Source organism: Dysidea avara, chromosome 13 (assembly GCF_963678975.1).
Source record: "Dysidea avara chromosome 13, odDysAvar1.4, whole genome shotgun sequence".
In the NCBI taxonomy this organism is placed as follows: Eukaryota; Metazoa; Porifera; class Demospongiae; order Dictyoceratida; family Dysideidae; genus Dysidea; species Dysidea avara.
In genome coordinates this window covers 1180070-1205543 of record NC_089284.1, presented here as the reverse complement: position 1 = coordinate 1205543, position 25474 = coordinate 1180070, and the positions used below count along the sequence as shown (strand labels likewise).

Sequence of the window (25474 nt, the reverse complement as noted above, 5' to 3'; positions counted from 1 at the left end):
CTTGGTTTGTAAATTGTAGAAAGGATTATGTACAGTAATGAAGCACTATTGTGCAAAACTGTTTGGTAAATTGAATAAACATATGTTCTTTATTATAACGTACTCTATTTTTACTATTATAGGGTGGTCTTGTGCCCAGCTGGGCTTGCACTAATGTGCAAACACCGTCTGGTGTTTGGAAGTGCGATCCATCCAAATATTGGCTGGCCAATCAAGAATCAACGAGTTGCACAATTGCATGAATGTATTGGAAGTATAGACAAAAAACCAGACGATCTAAAACTGTTCATTATAAGTTATTCACCTATAGTCATTTATTGTCAAGTTGTTTTCCGATCTCACCTTATAAGGCTGAAGAATCGTTACTCTACGTTTCACTACTAATATAAGTGAAGAGACTGCATCTTGTAAACATTGCATATTGGGTTTTACTATATTCCTAGCCATTTTCATAGATTATCATGCAGTACGATAGTACTATATAGTAGGGACTACAAAGGAGTGGGCGTGACCCACGAAATAACATCACCCAAAAACCAGTCTAAATTTTCCCTGACGACGATGAGGCAGTATTGGTTAGGTAAAACTAAGTTGCTACAGAATTTTAAAATAATTTATTGGGGTGAGCCTGAGCGAGCCCCACAATGGCAGTAGTCACTTCGTATGTCCGACCATTCCCGCATCGTACGTCCAACCATCCCTGAGAGTGTGTAACGAACACGGACAGCCCCACACTAGTAGTGCTCAACCGTATGTACAACCATTCCCGAGAGTTTATGTAATGAATACGGAATCAAAGCCATACACTGATAGTGCTCAACCGTACATGCAACCATTTCTGAGAGTTTACATAACTAGACATGGAAACAGCACTTATCATCAGCCTCTCCTTTGCATGGCAAGCAATGTGCAGACTGAAGGAGCTAGACAAGAAAGGCTCAAAAGAAGAAGAGACAACAATAGAGCCAGAAGACAAAAAGAAACTTCTGAAAAGGGGGATGCAAGGTTTGTTTTTGACACGCAAAACAATCATGTGGCTAGCTAGCTGTCTACAGATTAGCTAGCTATTATTATGAAAACTCAAGCTCTCCCCAACATGCTTTAGCATCTGTCTAGTTTAGCGGAATTTTCTACTGACTGCCTGACAGGCTGATTGACTGACTGATGCCTTCAGACAAGCGTAACTCGGTAACGGTTAAGGCTACAGGCTTGATTTTTTCACTGTTCAACGTCGCTTCAGCCCGAGAGGTGCCTTTTGGCATACCACAGTACGTACAATGCATTCTTTATGGACTTACCAGTGTCCTCCTTTGTATCCCATTCATCTTTGCTGACAGCAAAAAGTGTCGATTGTTTTTTTTTATTTATATATATATATTACTATGACTACAGTAACACTACTATATACCTACTACTAATTAAGGGAAAAGAGGATTGTCATCAATATCACTGCATTGAAGGGCCCAGTACCTTAAAATCATTCTGGCATTATTCATCCACAATGCAACACAGGTTCTTTCTAACCACTTTAGGTGGGACACCACTACAGGTGGTGGTACGATTAGCAATAGTTTGTAACATCTTTAAGGCAAAAGGAGTCCAAACTGAATAGCATTCAACCACCAATGGGATAAAGTTAGATCCCGGAAAGTGTCGATTGTGTCGATTTAGTGATAGCTCGTGATTGCTTCCCTTCGTAACAGAAATCGTCCGTATTTTTCATAGTGGTTGTTTTGATTGCAGAGGTGCTTTTCGAACAATCCTCGATTCGTACTGCCGTGTGACAGGTTGAACACAGCCGACAACAAAGCGTAATGGATACTTCACTTTTCAGACGATATAGCTGGGGCACGCGGCACCATTTCTTTCGGTATGCATGGATTGCAGAGGTGCTTTTCAAACGATTCTAGACCAGAAATGCTTTGTAACTAGTTGAACATAGCTGACGACAAAGCATATTGGATACTTCACTTTTCAGACGATAATTGATATAGTTGGGGCACATGGTGCCATTTCAGATGCGGGTTCACCCATAGATAATACCTTACCATGGTTCACCAGTCATAATAGTAATATTTACAAAAAAAAGTTAACAAACAAGTACACAGAAAAATTTGGAATTTTAAACTAGAGTAGGGACCATAGCACATCGATAAAAAGCACTGAAACAAGCTGCAGTAGTGCACAATATTAAAATCACAGTAAAACAATAAGAAGTGTTATATTTTTATCGATGTGCTATGGTCCTTACTCTAGTTGAAAATTTCAAATTTTTCTGTGTACTTGTATATATGGTTTTCACTGTTATGTAACAATTATGCAACTCCATGATTCTGATTGGCCAGCCAATATTCTGGTAGTCTTGTGCCAGCTGGGCTTGTGCTAATGCACAAATGCCGTCTGGTGACAATGCATGAGTTTCTTGGGCCTGGAAGTGCAATCCAGCAAAAATATTAGCTGGCCAATTAGAATCAAGGAGTTGCATAATCCTTTTAAAATACTGAAATACCATTCAAAAATGGCTAGGAATAAAGTAAAACTGGTGTTTACTAGATGTGATCTCTTCATTTATCGTATTAGTAGAGAACAGTGTTTCGTTTCTGAGGAAAGATCAAGTCACGATTCATAAGGTGATACCGGAATAAACAGCTTGACAAGACAAAAGTGGCTCTGAACGCATGCGTATTGAAATGAATCCATGACGCCTTCGATCCCTGGGCTACACAGCTGAAACCACTGTAATTTTATTCAGGGGGCCCAGGTGTTTCGAACGGCATATTGTGTGAAGCCAAGAAAGGCAGCCAGGGAAACCAACACCTCTTGGAATACCCACAATAAGTATAACACATGCGTACTGGTTACATTCCTGTGAAACATCGGCCATAACACAGACCATTGACAACCACAAAATATAATTCCAGCTAGCAAGCCAGGTGAAATACAAAGCACAGTAAAAATGTACAAAATATCGAATCATCGGTCTGGCATTGGCACTAGTTGGCATAGTGATCACAGCCTACAATATTATGCATACACAACATACAGGAGATAGTTACACATTGTTGTATATGCAGCAATGCACCTTCTTGTTGATTGTAGATTATTGGCAACATTAAAAGCAGAAAAACTCAGCCAGGTGAAGAATGATGATGTACAATAAAAGTAAAACATTGAAACATACTCTTTACCCTTGTTGTTCATAAGCACATCAGCTGGTATCTGAGAACAACCAACACCTGGAACACTCAAAATACAGTTACAAACATTAAAACATACTTGTAATCTTGTTGTTTACATGTAAAGTGGCCTCTAGCTCTCCTGCAATCATTCCCAGACGTTCGCCAATCTTCTCCTTTGCGAATTTGGAAATTAAAGCATGGGTGTGGTACAGGGTGTTATATAGAATTACATGTGCGTTAAATTCATCAGCACGAACAGGCGCAACGATTATACGTTTGTGCCTTCGTTCACAGGCGAATCTATCCCCGGTTAGTTTATGTTTCAGTTTTCTCAAACATTAATTATTATTTATTTATGACGTAATTTTAACCGCATTTCGTATTATTCTTAGTACTTGGTTGTATAACTAAGCCCGGGGCAAATATAACCAAGTACAACCACCAACGGGACAACCTACTAATGGGCATGTACGGACAGTGCAGGTAGAAAAGATGCACAGTAATACAATTCTAAAGGAATTGACTGGCACATATACAGTACATAAGGGATGTATTAGTATGCAATTACAATCAGCGATTATCCGACCATGGAGATGTGAGGATGTGAGATTGCGCTTTAAATTGTGAGAACCATGGTATTGAATCTGATGTCTACAAGCAATAAAGCTTAAACATCCAATGAGTACTTATTACATTAATTTTATGCGATTGTACACAATTTATGTTACCGTATAGCGGGTTTTTACCACGTCTATAATTTATAACTAATCAATAAAACGCGACGCCAATTTCCACGACCGTATCTTCTCGCGAAAATAAAATCCGCGTCTTTTAATTCACAATGGACGAGGAGAGGGAAGTGTTGCTAAGCTCTAACATACATGGCTACTGTGTTTATCAAGATATCTGGACTCCTGTCATTGGCGAGGAGCTTACTTGCGTTAGAGAACTTGGGAATATGATTGACAAGTATGCTGTGGTAGTACTGCGCGACAATTCAACTGTGGTGGGTCACTTACCACGCACTCTCTCAAGAATGTGCAGTTTGTTCTTACTTTGTGGTGGTGTAATTATTTGTGGAGTCACTGGAGCAAGAAGACATTGCTACTGTATATCCGAAGGACGGCTTGACATCCCATGTAAGCTTATATTCCGGAAAAAATTGAACGAGTTGTTAAAAATATATAAACTCAAGCGGACATACAGCAAGTTAGAGAAATTTTGACAGTATTATATTATATAATTATTATGTCATAATATAACAGGTATTTATGTAAGTTATTAGTTATGGAAGTGGAACACACAATTCAAAACACTCTAATGGTGACATACTGTACAGTAGTTACAACTAATGCACGTGACCAGCACGTAATCCAAGATACACATGCAGGATACAATATGTCCAGGTAGTCTATACATAGTAGTGTCTTCCAAACTAAATGATATGTTAATCGTCAACGTCAGAAAAATCACCTGACTTACTGTCGGAATAATTTTCTGACTCACTGTCAGAATAATCATCTGATTCATTGTAGGACTGATTGTCCGACTCACTGTTATATACATCTGAGACTAACAGGGATGGAGTTCCATCAAGGTTAACATCAGCATCGCCATTCTCTGAAGTGTCTGAATCTGATGATGAATCACCGTCATCAATGAAATCAGTGAGTGAAATTTCGTCTTCATCTGTCAAGATCTAAGAGCCTTAAGAATACCGCCATGTCTGAACCCATGTACAACAATGTGGGGGTTATCTTGGAGATGGTTGTACCTTTTAACAAGCCATGCACCACCAACACGTTTCATTCTAGCCATGGACAATTCAACTGGCACATACTCATCATTATGAATCAACTGCTTGGAAAGCCTACGAGAATGCCACTCAGTAAACTGTTTTCTAAGAAACGATTTTATCACTTTATTGACAGAAATGTCCATCGGTTGTAGGTGACCAGTGTAGTTTGCTGGTATCAGTACCGAGTGAATGAGATGATCCTCCAGTAACTTTGTGATTAGTTCTGTCTTTTGACCTTTAAAATGGTCAAATATGGCCAATGCAGGTTGTTGCTCATCAACTCCTAGCTCTTTGCGAGTGCCCTTCACAAAAGGAACAATCACTTCGTTAAGGTACTTAAGCATAGTGTCTTAACTCAACCAATGCTTAGAGGTATGTGTAACTTGCCAGTCGGATGGAAAATCATACAACTGGCAAGTTAATTGCCACCAACCAAATGCCAGTCGGTGGCATTTGGTTGTTTTTCCTGCACAGATCAGTTAGAATTACAAAATTTCACCCATTAATGTGCAGCACATAACTGCAGTGATCTGGCGTTTGTCTTGGAATCCTGCTATTTCAATTCTTTTCTCCCTTTTTTGTCTATATAGTCCACAGTGAACTGGGATACCAGTTTGATCCCAGTTGAAAATCAATTCACCTGGAATTTCTTCCATTTCTACAGTACTCACATTCTCGCAGAGGAACGTATTTTTCACTGCATCCAAGTCACCAGGCACACCCACAGTTTTAGATGAGCCTTTTCTCTTCGTAAAATCCATCCTCTTTAGTAGTGACTTTTCCCATGGTACAGATATAATATCAAGGCCACCTTTCTCAGATATCATGTTCTTGTCCATGACCATTGCAATGGGTTGGACTGCTGCTATTACAACTGCTGTGTTAACCACACATCCTCTTTCACGCACTTTCAAGATGTATTCCTGTACAGCTGTGTCTATGGTTACCCCAAGAAGTAGAGGTCTTCCTTGTTTTTTAGCTGGTAGTTCATGAATTTCCACATCTTCATCATTCCTCAACCTTTTAGACCTTTCTTCAACGTAGTCCTTTTTAATACCTCTAACAGTGCTTTTGTTAATGGGAGTTTTTAACTTGACTGAAAACTGTCTAGCTGCTTCCATAGCACCAAGTTTGAAGGCGAGTTTGCCTCATTTCTGCTTTCTGTTTATGAGAAAATGAGTTGTGATTAATCTTCTTGATAGCAGGTGAACCGATAACTTTTCTTACTTCTTTATTCTCCTTCTGTATAGCGTTAGGTGGGACAAAACGAGACAACGACCCACCAGGATTAGGTAGCTGTCTGAAATAGTCTAGGATCGACATAAACAGCTGCTCTATGTCTATACTTCACAAGTTTCAGAACCTGACAACCAGCACCATCTCAGCTGCAAATTACGTGACCCAAATGTAGCAAGTGATATTTTATAACGTGAATTTAATTATTGCGGCAAGCCATTGTTCACGGAAATAAAGTCTTCGCAGTGAAAACCTGCTATACGACGGTACATGATATGTTTAAATGAGGATGGATTAGAGCACTGGATTAAGACTTGGCTGGAGTTGCCAAGAGCAGACCATGGTAAGATTGGGATTAAAGCAGAGTTTTTGAACTGTCTTTCACATACAACTGATATCTGAGTTATGTATATATTTAACATGAGCTGGGTCATTTGTACTAAAATGATCACATGATGCCGTGGATATGTTGCAAGACCAAAAAAATTTTGTGGAGAACAAATGTGGCTAAAATTCAATACCAGAATTTCATGGATATGTCAGTGTGCACAAATATGTGGAGCATTGCTGATGGCGGCAGACTGTAGGTACATATAATAATAGCAGTTAATAGCAAGCACAACCATGCACACAGCAATTATCAGCCTAAGGGCACATTTTGTGTATGTTGTGTTTGTTCTCTCCATCAGTGTTCAGTACGTGGGATGCAATTTGGCAGTGAATATATATGTAGTTTTCTCAGGGCCCATATCAGTGATCAGTCTGGGAACTCCTGGCACTAAAAGGCTTCAGGTGGAGAGCTATGCATCATCACACACACTTAACCAGCTGGAAACTGCACCTTCTTTGCACAATGGCCTGCCAGGTGAGGCTTTCTCCCATCCCATACACTAGTGAAGGTAGCCTAGTTACGCGAGACTAAGACTATCAAAGTGTTTTAACCAACCGTAACCTCCAGCGATCAGTAGCAACTTTCTAATCATGTTGTTTATTAGCAGGTGTAGCAACTTCCAATCGAAATAGTCACTGTCGCCCACTTTCAAATACAGATGAGCAGTTGTTCGCTTGTTTAGTGGGTGTCACGTGCTGACTGTTTTGATCAGCGTTAAATAGAATTGTCGTATGTTTCTATCACCTCCACGAAAACACCCACCCATTATACGATTGTCTCTTCATACAACATGGATTCTATTCTTGGTGAGTGTGAAGCCTTAGGCCTTGTAGTTTTCTCAAACATTATTTATTCATTCATTATTAATGATGTAATTTTAACCGATTATCATGAACCACGATAGTAGGTTCATCTTTAGTACTTGGTTGTATAATTTATTCATAATATTATTCTTTCACAGGCATAGAGAAATTTATAAGGAACATCCTGGGATAAAAAGTAGCAAGGCTTGCTGAATGGATCATTGTGCATGTCCATGGCCTAATTTTGATTTCGTTTTCGGATAGAAACAGCCCAAACCGGGCCATTTCTTCATTCCACAACTCCATTACACATGAGAAGCCATATAAGATTGTGCTCAGAGTTAAGTTTTTTTAGTGTGCGCTGCTTGTGGCTAATAGAAAAATCTGTCTTTCTTAAACTCAGTATAGGCCAGGAAACTTAATCTGTGGTGAAGACTGGTGCAGGGTGGTTTTTTTCGTTCCGTGATTAGTGTACGTGGGTTGGTTATCCAGATTCAATACTCTTATAGAGCAGTCACGTTAATACTCTAATAATGCAGTTAAGTGTATAACAACAATCGTTGCACTGAATTTAACAGCTATTAAAGGCACCAGTAATGTAAATTGTAGCTCATGTTAGGAGACTCTCAGCCTGTATACATGTTGCAGTTTGATCGTGTGTACTGAAACATTGATGGTGTTAGCTACTATGCAAGATGTGAAATTACACTTTTCACCACAGTCTTCATTATCAATCAAAGAAATCCATCACTGGATTAATAAAAATTACATAAACTAGATGAATAAAAAATTGAATATTTAAGAGAGAGAATAGGGATCGCTGAAAAAAGCAATGAAACAAGAAGGGATTGCTGGGGTGGTAATGTAAACCACAAATCCCTATTTTGACTCTTTCTTATATCTTTAGTTACATGCTCTGTCATTTTGAAATGAGTCAAAATAGGGATTTGTGGTTTACATTGCCATCCCAGCGATCCCTTCTTGTTTCGTACAGTAGCTGTTAGGTAGTCAGTTAATATTATCGGAGTTAGCAAACACCAGTGTATTGTTTCCTTACTATTGAATGTACTGTACTTTGTACTATACGGCTTTGACATAGCCAACTATAGCAGTGTATAAAATCCCAGCTCGAAATATTGTGCATGTTACATGCATGTACCATGCAACCTCCACGCACATTTACTGTAACACGAGTGTTCCATGTATGTGAGGTACGGTACGTGTATCATACATGCAACATGCATGTTACAGTGAGGGGGGACATGCATGTATTATGCATAGTACATGCATGTTGGTGTGGAGCATGTAGAATCCCACAATGAAAACTGACACTTCGTCATTAGATTATAAATATAAATTGAAACTTTATATCACCAGATGAATAAAAAATTGAAAATTTAAGAGAGAGAATAGGGATCGCTGTAAAAAAACAATGAAACAAGAAGTGATCACTGGGATGGTAATGTAAACCACAAATCCCTATTTTGACTTTGTCATAAATCTTTAGTTACATGCTCTGTCATTTTTTCCTTAGTTTCTGCTATATCTATTGAGTGCCAATAGAGATCTCTCTGTGTTTAACATGCTGGCTTGTTTGACTCTTGTTTCTTTACTTTTTTCAGCGATTTCCATTCCCATGTTTTAATTAAAAAAAATTTTTTTTTACACTAGTATAGATGCTTAGTGTTTATTTCTGATATTCCACTCATAAAACAACCAAAATATTTTGAAAACTGTTATAGCCGAGGCTGAAGGCTTTGGTTTAGTGTGCGCGCATGTATACGTTTGTGCATGTGTGAGTGTGTGTGTGTAAGTGCAATATATTATTTAGTGTGTAGCTACTGGATCAGGAGATGGCACAATCAAATTGTGGGCTATTGCTGATAACTCATGTATAAAGGTGTGTAGTCTAATGTGCATAGTTTCTTATAGTGTTTGAGTTTATATTAGTCATTTGAGGGCCACACAAGCTCAGTTTTGAAGGTTATGTTTATCAGCAGAGGAATGCAACTAGCATCAAGGTGAAGTGTTATATTAATTGTCTGTCCAGTTTTTATTAGTGTTTATTTACATACCGTATATTCCTGGATTTGAGTGTTATAATAATATATACCCAATTACCCATTCCAACTACTCTATGGAACAGGTTGCTCATTTCCATATTATCAACTATCAAACCATTTGACCAGCACCCACCATAGTTCCGTATCAGTGCAATTCCACCTACCATCAAGCTTTCTGGTATAATATTTTATTTCTGACTTGCTGTGATGATTTTACTACATCTATGATGTAGTCACTATAAACGAGCTTTTTATATCTGAGCAAGTCTATATATGGAATTGTTGTTACTTTTTCCTATAATGGTGGATCGACTTATCCCATACATGTAAAGGGATTACAAGGACTATATGTTATTGCTTAATAGTAGAATTCTCATCGTGATGGTAGTATTGTATAACAGGCAGGGGTCATGAAGGTTTGTACTTTTCTTTCCCCAAAAATCAGCCTCACTCATGCTTCACAACAGCTTGGCATTGTTGATTAGACGTAACCAATCCAATATGCATCCAGAGCACGAGGGACGTTAAGGTTACCGAATAGTTTAAAATGCGTGGGTGGAACAAATTACAAAACCTGCTTTAAACCAAGCAGGGATAAATAATTTCAACAACTGTGTTTTGTTAGCAATACAACTAATTGTGCTTGTTTGTTGGGAAGCAATAAAACCTGGAATACGGAATAACGAAACAGCGGAATAACGGAATAAGCGAAAATTACATTCTTAATATTTTACTACTATATATACAGTCTATAGTATTTATACAATACTCACCTCGTAGCAATTCCACAGAGAATCACTAAGGCGATCCTCAGGGCGATCTTTAAATAGAACTAGCACAAAACTAACCACTCTAGAATAATCTAACTAAGCTAAAATACTTTCTAATACACTTTACTACAAAATCGCTACAACACTATAAGTTCTTTCTGCTACAGCTACTTATACCAGCCATCACACACGAGTAACTGCCCGAATTTATTAGAATCAAGCTGCACAAAGTGATGTCAGCTAAATACAGCACTTAACCTTTTGAATTTACATTAAGCTTGTTTGGCGATGGATAACTAACAGGTTAGCCAGAGTAGATTATTTCAGAGAAGATTTCTTAGGATGGAATGTTGTCACTAATAAATTCGGGCAGTTACTCGTGTGTGATGGCTGGTATAAGTAGCTGTAGCAGAAAGAACTTATAGTGTTGTAGCGATTTTGTAGTAAAGTGTATTAGAAAGTATTTTAGCTTAGTTAGATTATTCTAGAGTGGTTAGTTTTGTGCTAGTTCTATTTAAAGATCGCCCTGAGGATCGCCTTAGTGATTCTCTGTGGAATTGCTACGAGGTGAGTATTGTATAAATGCTATAGACTGTATATATAGTAGTAAAATATTAAGAATGTAATTTTCGCTTATTCCGTTATTCCGCTGTTCCGTTATTCCGTATTCCGGGTTTTATTGCTTCCCTTGTTTGTTTTACAATAACTGTTCTTGGGTGTGTGGTCCACAATAGAGTGATCTTTTATAAAAATGTGCTGCCAAAAACCAGACTAACAGATTACTGAATCCTTATAGTTTCAACACAAGTGACTGAACAACTAAAATATCTAGGTCCTGTGGAAGCAATTTTTTAAGTTACTGGTTGTATAGACATTTTATTGAACTTTTAGTAGTTTTTCGAGTGAAACAAGCTCTTTCAAAGGCTTGTATCTGAGTCACTGGGAAGAAACATGCCAAAAGCGCTTAATAAATTTAATATACAGTATCACTATGCCCCAGAAATGCCAATAGAGCCTACAGCTTTTGCTGTATTTTGTGGCGGGAAAACATGGTAGTGACAGCTGGAGCTGAGCAATGTATGGGCTGGCTTACTTGTATTGGTACAACAAATTGTAGTGTTTCACCTGGCTCAAACTACACTGTAGCTACATAAAAACATTAAATATGAAGGGCTTCACCTTCATTTAAAACTTTTCATGCTGCTAGACCAGTTTTATGGGCTTCTCAAAAACTATCGATAGGCATTCAAAATTTTGAATTATTGCCCGTGACTATACCGTAACCTTAAATTGTGACCGGATTTCACATAACAAGGCTTCCACACACACAAAATCAAACTTACGTTTTTACCAGAAATGTATTGCTGGCCTAATACACTATCATATTCCACACTGTACTTCCTTCAGGACTGGCAAGTCTGGTTTCTGTGGAAGCTTTCTTCCGACCCTGTCAAAGCCACGAGTGGGAGATTGGTGCCATTGAATGGCCATGGCTTTGTGATAATGATGTGTAGTGAGCTGGGACTTCACAGAGAGCTCGCCAATAGTGTTCTCAGTCCATTTGGAGTGATTTGAGGGCCATGGAGGGCCATGGAGAGCCCAAACTTGGCCTCTGGATTCCAGTCGTCTTCTTGCTTCATTTTATACCCCTGTATTAAGCCCACCCACCGCCCCCCACCCTCCCACTCTATTACTACCACCTGTGATATTATTACCCGCTCGAGAAAAGCTGCCCAAAACAGGGCTAATTTTGGGTATCAGAAATGTATACACCCACTCAGTGATAGCTAGTAAATAGATGCATACTTGGTGCAAATTTTGTTTGCACAGCTGTAGGCACTGGAAAGTTATTACACAATGATTACTTAAAATCGCCATATCTCCTAACGAAGCTTTGTGCGTCGAAGCTGGGTTTTGTCAAATTCAGTCACAATTCGTCTTTGGAATTTATGTAACTGAATTTTCTACTGTGACTATGGTTAAGGCTACAACGATCACGTAAGTCAGAGATATGCCCTTTTTAACTACTGCTGAAACTACAATGGTGCAACATGAACTTACCTTTGTCCTCCTTTATGTCCCATTTCTTTCTCTACTACCACATAGGTGTTGTTGTAATGCACGATGGCTTGACTATATGTGACCGTCTCAGCAACAACCTGACTTAGTTCATACAAGCATGCAAGGATGGAGTTGTGAAGCTGGTTTTTGGGGGTGAATTTTTTGTCTAGGAAACCTATGATCCCTAATGCACAGTACAAATTATATGTCAATGCCACTATGTCTGGCCTCCCTCCTAGCCTAATATCACAGTCTAAACTCAGTGCTAAACCTTGAAAGGACTCTATTTCCAGACACATTCAATTATGGTCTGACAACTTATTGAGAAAATCAAAATTAAAAGAATTATGCATGCTACAACACAAAAAAAACAAGTTTTTTATCAAGCCATTACTCAAAGAAAACAAGTTGATGTTGTGCTATTTCAAAAAAACCAGGAGCCTTGCAGCTAGCTAACTCATCTAGAATTAACCATAGATAGTATATGGTACTATGAATTAACCAACTATGTATTACTATTTTACAATAGGGTAGTTTTGGGTTGTGCAGTAATATTATTAGCTAATTCTCGTATTTCGTAATTCATGAAATTTCCATATTTTGTTCAATTACGTTGCTATGCACTGCTAAGGAAGCGCTTGTTAAACAAACCGCATTTACCAAAATATTACGCACAGAAGTATCTTCTAAACTGTTTTATAGTTTGACTATCATGTTTTTTCCCACAAATTCTCTTGACAAAACCTCAAAGCTACTCTTCAGTTTCATTCGCATACGTAAGGGATACGTCCCCTTTCAACTCGAAGCGATATGCTATTCCTGGTAATGTATGAGGCCTGCACCATTTGTTTTTCAGTTGTTAAACACCTGAAAACCTCAAAGGGAAGGTAGTTTACAAAGTCTGAGGAAAGCCGCCACACCCGTATTTCAGTCCGCCGAAAAGAAACCATCTCAGAGCAAAGTTCACCTGTGTAGAAGTTTAATACAGTTCACATTTACTCCTTACGTAACAGCTGCTTTTACCATTATTTAACGATTTTGCTCATGTGGGTGCGTATGGACAAACATAGAGCCTCAAAGCTACTCTTCATTTTCGTTCGCGTACGGAAGGGATACACCCACTTTCAACTCAAAGCGATATGCTATTCCTGGTATTGTACGAGGCCTACACTGTTGTTTTTCAGTTGTTAAACACCTGAAAACCTCAAAGGGAAGGTAGTTTACAAAGTCTGAGGAAAGCCGCCACATTTTCAGTTTGCTGAAGAGAAACCACCTCAGAGCAAAGTTCACCTGTGTAGAAGTTTAATACAGTTTGCTTTTACTCCTTACATAAAAGCTGCTTTTACCATTATTTAACAATTTTGCTTACGTGGGTGCGTACAGACAAACATAGATAGATAGATAGGTACACACACACGTTTTTTACGAAAAAAATTTCAGTAAAGATCGCCTGGTTTAAAAAGGCTCAAATTGATTTAAAAGTATAAGCCATCTTATTTGCCTGCTCGTGGAGAGTTTGAAAATCTTTGTTTCGTTTCTGTAGCCCCAACGGTATAGGTCTCATGTGCATTTGTTTACAGTGCGGTAAACGTAAGCAAGATTGTTGTCATTTCTTCAACTAAACCGCCTTTATAGCCATATGCATAAGTGACTACAGGGCTAACACTATACCTTGCTGATCCATGTTGAACTTTTTAAGCCAAATTGTAACTATGCTAATGGAAGTTATGGCTGCGAATGTAAGCAACTGTAGTTTGTTTTCAGTTTACAATAGTTGCTGTACAAATTGGTTATCTTGCTCTTTCTACTGTCTAGCACTATAATTCCTAAGCTACTCAATATAGAAGGCTGAAACTTCGGTGATTGATTCCTTGGATCATGCAGATGATGCTGAGTTTTAAAAAGTTTGGAAGTTGTGAGCAAGCCAGGTTTTTGCTGAGATAGTCACATATATCATGTCTTATAGGAAGCTGATTGTAATTTCTGCGACTTTTTAATACTATTCCTAGTCAGTAGCACTGTGTAATGGGTGAAACACAGCTAAAAACAAAGCAGAATGGCCATCTTTTAGCAATTAGTAGTTGGGCTGTGTATTTATATGCGAATGTTATGTCTGGTTGCCATACTATTTTTTGATGAGGTATAATGGGTGAATGCAGTCAGTAGTTATGTTCAAAAATAGTAGACAACAAGTAGGAATCAATAAATAAACATAATGAAACAAAGGAGGTTGCAACTATTAAACCAGTCGACATTTAATCCCTAAAACTATACAGTTATACTATTGACTAACTATTAGACTAACTATTAGACTGAAGTAGGGATTGGATGTACATTGGCACTGAATAAAATAATTGTTATAGATAATGTGCCAAAGTAGGGGCTCTCCCACCGAGCTATGCTGTAATACCATCATTCATCTCTTGTTTCATTACTTTTGATCCCTACTTCATTTTTAAATTAACATTTTTTTAATACTGGATTTTTTTTGTTGTAGCACAGTTAATGTCTGTCAGACGTTATATAACACTAAGATCATGATGAGGTGTGGAGGAAGGCCCCAGGGGTGATGCACATAGGCATGGGATATACTTTATCCCTAAGACGCATACTTATGCTTTAAATAGTACAACATACATTGACACTAAGATTAGCACATACCTGGCATTCTCTACTAATTGTTATCCCTTGGCTTAACAGATTCTGACTTACTCTAACCCCAGTTTGGGGGTAATTGGGAGTCCGTTAGGGCTTCCCGGTCCAGAGGAACTTGTTCCTACCACTGAACCCGGAAAATTTACCAATTAAATCTCTGTATATACCTAGGATTCATCACACTAGTACATAAAAGCAATTTCACAATACATGTACAACTGAGCAGACATGGGACCAAGTACATTTGAAAGTACTTAAGTAAAGTACAAGTACTTTTGGAATTTTCCAAGTATAAATTTTCCAAGTATAAGTACAAGTACTCTGGCGACAATCAAGAGAGTACTTAAGTAAAGTACAATGGAAGTACTCAAGTAAAGTACATTTTGCTGTAGCAAAATGTACACTTATTCAGTGTATATTCAGTGTATTGTAGTATGTAAGTGTACCTAGTGGGGTTGGTACTTTCAGGTTTTTGTCAACTATTCACTCTCTTAAACACTTAAAATGCACTAACTTCAGCAGCAGCATTGTTTTTATTTGCCAGAATTCTATGACATCATTAATCGTGGCTACACGATACATAGTAAGGTTTGGGACGGCACTAGAAGAATTGTACAATGCACCTTCATGCAAATTTGTTATGTACCCACTGTGTACAAACTACGTACAATGTTTGCAGTACTTACAAGTACTTAAGTACCCAAGTATTTAGCAAAGTACTTGAGTATAAGTACAAGTACACTGGGGAAATCAAGGAAGTATTTAAGTAAAGTACAAGTACTTTCAAATCTGTACTTAAGTGTACTTAAGTATAATTACTCATGTACTTGGACCCATGTCTGCAACTGAGAGTAGCCACTAATGTTGAGAACAAGTCAGTGATCTTGAGAAGGATGCTAGGTGTTCTTGAGGGGTGTAGATGTACGTACACAAGATATCCACCTGCCCATAGTTCTTATTACAGAATCTTCAATTCCAACACTGACTGCTGTTGTCGCTGCTCCAATACGGAAACTATGTCCTGCAAAGTTCTGTTTTGGTAATCCAATTGTTCTTAACCCCTCCCTCACTTTGCTGGTAAATAGAACTTTTGTAAGAGGGCGTTCATCTTGAAACTGGAAGAAGGGTTTTCCTTTTGTGCCACGAACTGCCATGTAGTGCATGATAGTTACTACTGGGCATAAAGGGCAGTTGGTCTTTCCAATGTATACATCTACACCGTTTCCTAGTTGGTCCACTTTGATCTTCTCAAGTGCACTTTGAGTGACTGGGGGTCCTCTGTACTGTCAATAGCTATATCTCCCCAGGCCAAGTGTTTAGTGTGGTCAAAGGACTTCTCTGTGGGTACTGTTATTTCACCAGAGAAACCAAAGAAGCAAAGCGTTGCTGCCGCCCACATCATAATTATGTCCATGTTTGTCTGCTGAGGTAACCAGTGTTCCTTTAGGCTGCGTAGGATTGCTGGTGTTATTGGAAGCCTCACTTTTGTGGATACCTGAGTTGTGTGTGTCCGGTTAATTCCTGATTTCACTAAACGGAGTTGGGGCATCAAGGAAAACTCCCGTGGCTCTAGTAGGCCCATGGTGATCTGCATGTGACGAATGGCTGACAGATATACCTGATTGTCTGAGGAGATAGCTTTTGAATTTCTAGGAATGATGTGTAGTAACACGGAAGAGCTTCAGATACAGGAAATGGTTGTAGAAGGCGCAAAATTCAGAAAATCTACGTAATGCAGACTGATACGCCTTTCTGGTTGTTGTGGCTATGATGCTGCAAAAGTGCTGAACAGTTGGGTCCAGGTCTCTGATGTACAATCCATTTGGAGGTCCAGTAACCACTGCTGGAGAGAAAAGGGTACGCATGAAAGAAAAATATCAACATGTGGATGTTGTGTACGAAACTTAGCTACATGATTGCTAGAGAGGATGTCAGCCAATGTGTTGTGTGACCCAGGAATGTGAGTTGCCAGCAATTGGAATTGAAAATATGCTTCAACAAAAAACAATGTACAAAACATGTGAATCATATATGGGTCTTTACTGTACCGCTTGTTTAGGGTGAACACTACAGTTTCATTGTCACAGTAAACCAATACGTTGTGTCTTCTCCAGTTATGGCCCCATAGAAATGAAGCTGTCAATATAGGTATGAGCTCCTTAATAGTGATTTGAAGACATTGTGACTTGATATTCCATTGCAGCTGGAACCATGCTGACCCGCACCAGGCTCTGCAGCCCCATGATCCTGAAGCATCTGTTGTTAGGATGATTTCATTGTCATGTGACCCTGATATTAATGCAGCACCATTCCAGTGTCTGGCAAACATACTCCACCATGTTAAATTGGAACGAAAATCCTTATTGAGCCTTAAGTGGTGGTATGGCTGAGTAGCTGAATGTACAAGCGAGATCATCTGTAGGACGAAGGCTTTTCCAGTAGGTATGACAGTACAACATGATTCCTAGCAGGGATTCTAGCTGCTCTTTGGTGCAGGAGGGACGTTTCTTTGCTAGCAGTTGCTTGTGGATTCTGAGTTTCCACTCTATAGTGAAGTGCTGCAATCACTTTAGCTTGTCAGTTGGTAAGCATAGTTCTTGCTGGGATGTGACAATGATTATCCCTAGAAGCTCGATATCCGTAGTAGGCTCTGCTTGCTTCTCGGGGGCCAGAGATACGCCCAGCTTTCTACAGACTGTCTTAAGAGTTCCGAGATTTTGGCTGCATTGTGCTGAATCCGGTGGGCCCTGGACAACAAAGTCGTCAAGGTAGTGGTATATAACGTCTACTCCTTCTGAAGCAATGCGCCATTCCAAAGCATGTGCCACTGCATTGAAAATTTTAGGTGCTGATCTAAGGCCGAATGGGAGCTCTGCATCAACATACGTGTCACCCTTTCATCTCATGCCCAAATAGTGGCGGTCAGCTGGTGCTACCGGAATTAGCCGGTAGGTCGACTTTATGTCTCTCTTGGCTATCAAGGAGCCTTTTCCTAGTAGTACAGCTTTCTTTGCCACTTGTTCTACGGTTATGTACTTTAGTGAGCACTTGGTTGGATCTATGGCATCATTAACACTTTCTTCTTCTGGGAACGACAAGTCAGTTATGAGCCACCATTTCCCAGGTTGATCTTTCTTTGGAACAACCCCGAACCTGTTGATATGAACCATTGGGGCGGATAATGAGGGAAAAGGACCAAGGATGTTCGACAGATCAACTTCTTTTTCATGCAGTCGTCGATGACTTCTGGGTGTTGTTGGGCTGATAACATGTTTTTGTTGGCAGACACGAGGGACGCTGGAGGTTTAACTCCGATGCGAAAACCATACTGAATACCCCGAATGATGTAGTTGGTAAAGTCGTGGTCTGTATGATGGCAGAGACACTGTTTCCAGGTATCCAGTTGTAATGGTGTGGTGACATGTGTAAGACGGGGGTCAATAGAAGTGGTTGATTCTGATTTGGCAGTGGTGTCCAGTCTCAGTAGGTCATTGATGTAGATGTATACCCCGTTTTTCCCTATATGGTGGGAAGGGGAGGGTTGTAACTAGCATACCTTAAGAACAAATGTTACTAAGGGGTCCCCCAAACAACCAAAATCAGCTATAGGGCTGCCCTGGCATGCACTCTTAACCCTTTATTATCGAATGGCTAATATATTGCCATAACGAGTGCCCTTTATAAACGGAGCCATAACTCCTTTTTCCTAGGGGCTACGAAGCTGAAATTGCTACCAAACTGCTCAGAAGGACCGGGCGTTTCTAATGAAGTTTACCGTTCGACGATAGGAAGAAGCTTGGGCAAGTTATGGCACTTGGCAATATAAAATAGCGTATACAAAACAATAATACCTGTTTAAAACTCCATGTTCGCCTTCTCCCTGCTACTAGGAGGCTTTAGTTGGAATTACTCCATTTCCCACGTGATAAGGATTCTAAAAATAAATAGTGTGATGTCATCGTGTTGATTAGTAAGATGGCGGCACCCATCTTTCAATGCCATAGCAATACGGAGAAGATACGCTTTCTTCGCTTCATAGTGCGTGAGTTGTGTGTGTGATCTGTAAGTATTCTAGCTGTGTTGGTAGAAGAGAGAGGTGGCTATCAAACGGTATATAGCTTGATGGGTTAATTAATGGGTGGGGTCCACTCGTATCGCCCACAGTTCACACAAGCCATAAAAGTTTTCACACTTGTGGTTTTGTAAAAAAAACTTCGGTAATAAAGGGTTAAGCTGCACCTCAGTGAGGTGGGTGATCACGTCCTCAGGGGACAGAGCTGGACACGATAAAGCTAGATTCCAATCTGGGGAGAGAGGTGGGACTAATGGAAGGTATTCACAACCTGTATTAATTTATTTTAATTATTTTATTTAACATATGAATAACGTTAATTTTATCAATCTGCAGGGGTACTCAACATGTACAATTGAATATAGTTCTAAATCACTCCATTGTCCTGCTATGTGCTTTAATCACTGACAAAGACGACCTCACTTCGAGGGATAAAGGTGATCTCTCTTTGAGGATGGCAATGAGAGAATGAATGTCTGCCCCAATATCCAGAACAAACATGAGCAAACTTGCATGGCTTGAACGTACATCTATTTCCCCTGTGGTCATTGAACAGGTGACAAATCTTGCCTGGAGTCTGTCCAGTCTCCTGACGACCCAGTCTACCAGGGATTTGGGCTGGAGGCAGGTGGGCATCAAGCGCTTGAGGGCAGTCGGTATGAGAATGAAGTTCACTGAGACAGATTCTGCAATGAGCGATGGCCTTTGCTCTACCAGTAAATATCTCATTCCATCGTTGCCCATCCATTTTTTCCCCAGTCTAGGAACTTGATATTTGCTGCCTTCCGACAATAAGAGCTGTCATAGATTATCCACCCATCACCTGCAAATCTCCGGTGTACAAGGATGATAGTTTTTTGGTACATCATAAACTGGCTGAATTTACTTGGATGTGCTGAACACAATACTGAAACCAGAGAGGTGTAACAATCCAGCCAGACAATAATATTAGAGACTGGGGGCCGCCGAATACTCTTAGTGGTGTGACTGCAGCAGGTTGACTAAATCTCATCATGATCGTCATAATGCTCTGACAGTAATTCTGACATGTCAATGTACTCCAGGGCCAGGATCTTCTTGACCAGCTTGGGAAGTATTGCTTGAGGGTATGGGGAGAGAGACTGAAAAGCCGGAGGGAGCAGCATAGTAAAATTGGTGGTGGAGAACTGGCCAGTAGCTGAGCTGGATGGTGTTGTTTCTGTCCTTCCAAATGTAGGGAGAAGATTGAGAGAGGTGGGTGGGATGGGCAATCTCCAGTCTGTGGCACAGGTAAAGAAAATCTCAGTACACGGAGGTTGAATCCTGACGTCAGCATATAATAATGACCATGCAGGCCACAACAGGTAGTGACCACAACCACTGAGCTTAAGCCAGCTTGTGCCATTTGCATGTACTGTACCAGGTACCCCACAGTAGGCTTGGGCCTATTATGGTCAGGGGCGTAGGGAGGGGGGGTTCCGGGGGGTTTAGGAACCCCCCTGTAAAATTTAGACTTCTGCAAGCAGGATCCTAACACACCATTTAGTGTGGCAGGACAAAATGAGTGAGCAATATAGTGTAATGGCGCAGCACAACAATTGATAAAACTTACATTCATCTCTCAGGGAAGGATTTACAGAGGTAACATGAGCCCTCTTCAAAACTTGTTAAAAAGATCGATATACTCTAATAGAGCAGTCAGGTATATACTCTAATAGAGCAGTCAGGTATACTCTAATAGAACATGCATGTAAATATCCATGTCCATATCAAGTTTTTCAGGCATTCCAACATTAAATGCAAAACTTAGCATGACCTTATACTGCTATAGCTTTGGTATGCAGTGTTTAAAGATATAGAGCTCCAGTAATTTATCACTTGTGTTATGCAAAATGAATTCATGCTATGCATATTTGTATAGTTATATTGTTTGATCGTCATTTGTATCAGTGGATTCATGGCTCCTATACCACAGTGAGATATAACCATCACTTACAGATTACTAGCTATATGTGTCTCTATGTGTTATGCTGTCTGCTTCCACTAGGTGACTTTATCTAGTACTACAGTACCTTCATCCCAGGGCCACTTAATGCATCATAATTAATGTACTTTTTGCATAAAATATAGCGACTTGCTGAGTTTTGATTTATTAAAATATTGAAAGTCTCTCAGCGGCTGGGGGCACAGCCCCCAGACCCCTGCTTCTAGTAACTCAATGCTGGTGCTTGAACCCCCCTTCAAAAAATCCTGGCTACGCCCCTGATGGTAATGGAGGGTGGGGGTGTCTCTCACTCCCAGGTAAAAGGCTTAAGTTTCATGCCACAATGAATGGCATTATGTGCCTCCAGTTCTTGGGTACACTCTGCATCCCCCTGATGACCTTGGGCATGCTCCGCATACCCCCCATGGCATGCATTGTGCCCCTGGTGATGACCTTAGGCATACTGTCTGCCACCAGCAATGAACTTGGGCACTATCTTGAGCCACCAGCGATGATCTTGGGCACCCCTCGTTCTACCAGAGATGAACTTGGGCACCCCTCGTGCCGCCAGCGATGACCTTGGGCATCCCTCGTGCTGCCAGCGATGACCTCGAGCACCCCTTATGCTGCCAGTGATGACCTTAAGCACCCTTTGTGCTACCAGCGATGACTTTTTTTTTGTACCCTTCGTGCCACTAGCGATGACCTTAGGCACCCTTCGTTCCATTAGCGATGACCTTGGGTACCCTTTGTGCCACCAGCGATGATCTTGAACCTCTTGAGCTGCCAGCAATGAACTTGGGCACCCCTTGTGCCACCAGAGATGACCTTGTGCACCACTTGTGCCCCTAGTGATGACTTTGGGCATCCCTGTGCTGCAAGCGATGATCTCTGCCAGTGATGACTTTGGGCACCCTTTGTGTTACTAACAATAACTTTTGAGCACCCTTCGTGCCGACAGCGATGACCTTGGGCACACTTCATGCCACCAGCAATGACCTTTGGCACCCTTCGTGCCACCAAGGATGATTCTTTAGGCAACCTTTGTGCCATCAGCGGTGACCTTGGCAACCCTCGTGCCTCCAGCAACAACCTTGGGTACCCTTTCTATCACCAGTGAGGAACTTTGACATGATCACCTAAGTTGTACCACCACTCCGGCAATGATGAACTGTGGACACTTGTCCTAATAGCAATGAGTTTGCATCAACAATGATTTGGTTCCCCTGTGCTGCCATGGTGACTTTCCATTTTTATTTATTTATTTGTTTACAGCATGTGAAGAGCTTTATGTGGCCCTGTGCTTCTTAGAGCTTTGGAAGTGAGTATACTGCTGGTAAAATTCTTGAACATGTAAAGTGAGTTTGAGTAGGCTGGGCCACCTGGGCGTACTCTGAACACCTCTCTACTACCAATACTTCGAGCCACCAAGAACTTGTGCATCTTGTGGGTCAGCCTATATTGTTGAGGGGAGGCTCCCAAGACTAGTGAGCTCTAATTAGAAAGGTAAGGGTGTGACCCGCGGCCAGTCATGATTATGCACTGTGTGCACGTGGCCATCCTCCCTTCGCTACAGACAAGCTAAATGTTATGATATATGATGTGGTAATGTGCGATAATAAGTTTGCAACTATATCGATTAATCACTATAATTGCATCACGGTACGATAGTTATCACAATAGTAAATCCAAATGATAAGATGAGTATTGTAGCACTAATTTTACTTATTTTCATATGAATATGGGTAAAGGCACATCCTGTATACCCAAATGCATATATGTCATGCCAAAATGCAGCAAAGTTCAATTGCAGAAAATAATTAGAATACATAATCGAATAAGCAAATGAATGCTTAATTGTTTGAGTAATTCTGGCGAGGTAAGAATGTCTATTATTGGTGCTCATGATAATCACAAGCTACTATCGTATCACGATAATGAACCACTGCGATACGATTATCACACTCGATATTATTGCACATCACTAATATGATGGGTGGGGGGGATGGGGAAAGGGGCCGGGGGAAACGGTTGGGAGACTGGGGTGAGGGTCACGTGCATGCGGTTTCTTGGTGGAAAACAACTTACCGAGGTTGCCGGGATTATTTGTGGCAATGGACGACCTGGGCGACGCGACGGGTGTTGTGGAAGGCTGTTCCTGGCTCGATGACACACTAGCAGCAGGAGGAGGTGGAAGCGACAGTGGTGGCAGTTGCACTTCAATCAGTTGCCAGATCCATTTTTGCTGGGCCGGTGAGAAAATCTGTTCTGGAGGTTCAAGAGATGTCATATCCTTCGATTCAATTGACTAGTTCACAACAGGCAGCAAACAACAGACAACATGCTACACTACGAGTAATGCGCATGCACGATTAATTCTAATTATGGACCATGGCCAATAGTTCTAATTATAGATTATGCGCAGCTGCCGCTGGTGCCTTCTTCCATTAATTCAATGTTAACCTCCATCTAGACTGTGACTGTTCTATTAGAATATCATGCATGCATGACTGTTGTATTAGAGTGACTGTTGTATTAGAGTTTCTCAAGTCAGACAAGGGGTGTGCTAGAGGTGTACCAATATGGGTTTTTGACATGTACTGATATCCAATATTGATGCCACCAAAAAAAGCTGATAACCGATTGTCGATCTGATATTTGCATTATAGTTAATTGTACTTTTACCTGCACTACAACAAGTGCATTCACTGCTATACTCTGCCTGTGGTGGAATACAGCTTGGGTATCTATTTTGCAATCCAGACAGTTAGTCACACACAAACATTTTTATGTATACTCCCATGAAGCCTTAAATGGATATTTCTGCATTCTAATGGTTTAAAGCTGCTGGTACAGCAAGTTTCCTTAGTTATTCTGTGACTGTGGAAAATGTTGTAGTATTGTAGGCTAATTATGGTAGTATTATGTAATGTAATGTATGAATCACGTGTAATGAGACAACAACAAGAATATTGCCACGTGAGTAACTATTGGGCAGCGTGTGAGGAACGAGTCGCCGAGTCGATGGAATAGTGAGACGAAACTCCTGTAACAAGTGGCGCCCAACGTGGGGCTCGACAGCAAGACGATTCATCGACCTAAACCCGAATTCCTTGGTGCCGGGTTGACAGGCACCTGTAGAGGTACATTAATTAGAATTCACGAGAGCGTTTGTTCACCGTTGGTTTGCCCCCCCCCCCCTGTAGAGTTGTATTTCGAATCGATGTCGCAGAAGAAGGACCTGGAGCGGCTCAGAGCCATTCGCGGAGGCCACCGAGGGATGATCACCAAGCTCACCAAAGAACTAGACAGTCTTCTGGCACTACCAGAACCAGGTGAAAGTGTTGGTAGATTAAATGTTATTCAACAACAATTACAATCAAAATTGTCTGTATTGCAAGCGAGTGATAACGATATTTTGGCGCTATGTGACCTCTCTGAAATAGACCATGAAATCGAGGAATCTGAGCAAACTAATGCTAAGGTGTTAGACTATGATCGCCGAATTAAACTATTCTTAAACCCGACAGTTGCAGTAGCTGCTACCTCTGCTTCGATGACAGGCTCACTTGTGCTTCCTCCTACATTGTCGGCTGCGAAAGCTCGATTACCCAAGTTAGAATTGCACAAATTCAAGGGTAATATAATGCAATGGCCAGCTTTTTTGGGACTCGTTTAAATCTTCAGTGCATGATAACGATGCCTTAACATCAGTTGACAAGTTCAATTATCTTCAGTCTTTACTGGAGGGGTCTGCTAGTAAGGCAATACAAGGTTTACCCCTGACCGAAGGTAATTATAATGATGCGGTGGAACTGCTGAAGGCGAGATTTGGCAATACTCGAGTCATTATTGCAGCTCACATGGACGAGCTTGTTAAGTTGCCTGACTGTTCTCAAGACCGTCACACTTCATTGAGGTCGATTTATGATAAGATAACTATCCATACTCGTGGACGAAGCTCTCTAGGCATAAACTTGAGTGAGTACGGCAGTCTTCTGATACCTATCCTTATGCCTAAGCTGCCAGAGGATATGCGTTTACGTATAGCACGAGCCCACCCTGGGGAAGTATGGAAGATGGAGGACATATTGACTACGATAAGAATCGAGGTAGAAGCCAGAGAAGCCAGTAGTTTGAGTAAGGTAACAGCACCTCGAAACACCAGTTCCAAGCCTGTTAACCCTGCCGCCAGTTCCCTTGTTGCCAACGGACAGTTACCAAAATGTGTTTACTGTCAAGGGGAACATTATTCGGCTTCCTGTACTGTAGTCAAGACAGTGAAGGACCGAAGGTCAACACTTATTCAAGGAGGTAGGTGCTTTATTTGTTTAAGAACACACCATCGAGCCAACGACTGCGATGTTCGTAAGAAATGTCGCCATTGTAATGGTCGACATCATCAATCCCTATGTGAGAAGGCACGACCTGTTGACGAACAACCCCCAGTTGATAAGCCAGCTACTGAGACTACCTCTAATAG

At 40.6% G+C, this 25474-nt stretch overlaps 1 protein-coding gene and 1 non-coding gene across 4 annotated transcripts in view; both read left to right on the top strand.

The window, feature by feature from the left end:
• LOC136242373 (transducin beta-like protein 3) overlaps nucleotides 1-25474 on the top strand; it is a 112279-nt gene that overhangs the window by 57962 nt on the left and 28843 nt on the right. For all 3 annotated transcript variants that reach the window (XM_066033780.1, XM_066033779.1, XM_066033781.1), the window contains 2 exons: nucleotides 9239-9307; nucleotides 9358-9428. In XM_066033780.1, the coding sequence (XP_065889852.1) occupies nucleotides 9239-9307; nucleotides 9358-9428 (140 nt within the window). The remainder of the gene's footprint in view (nucleotides 1-9238; nucleotides 9308-9357; nucleotides 9429-25474) is intronic.
• LOC136243818 (small nucleolar RNA SNORD36) lies at nucleotides 9670-9736 on the top strand. Its single transcript, XR_010694999.1, has one exon. It is a non-coding gene; the product is annotated as a small nucleolar RNA SNORD36 (small nucleolar RNA).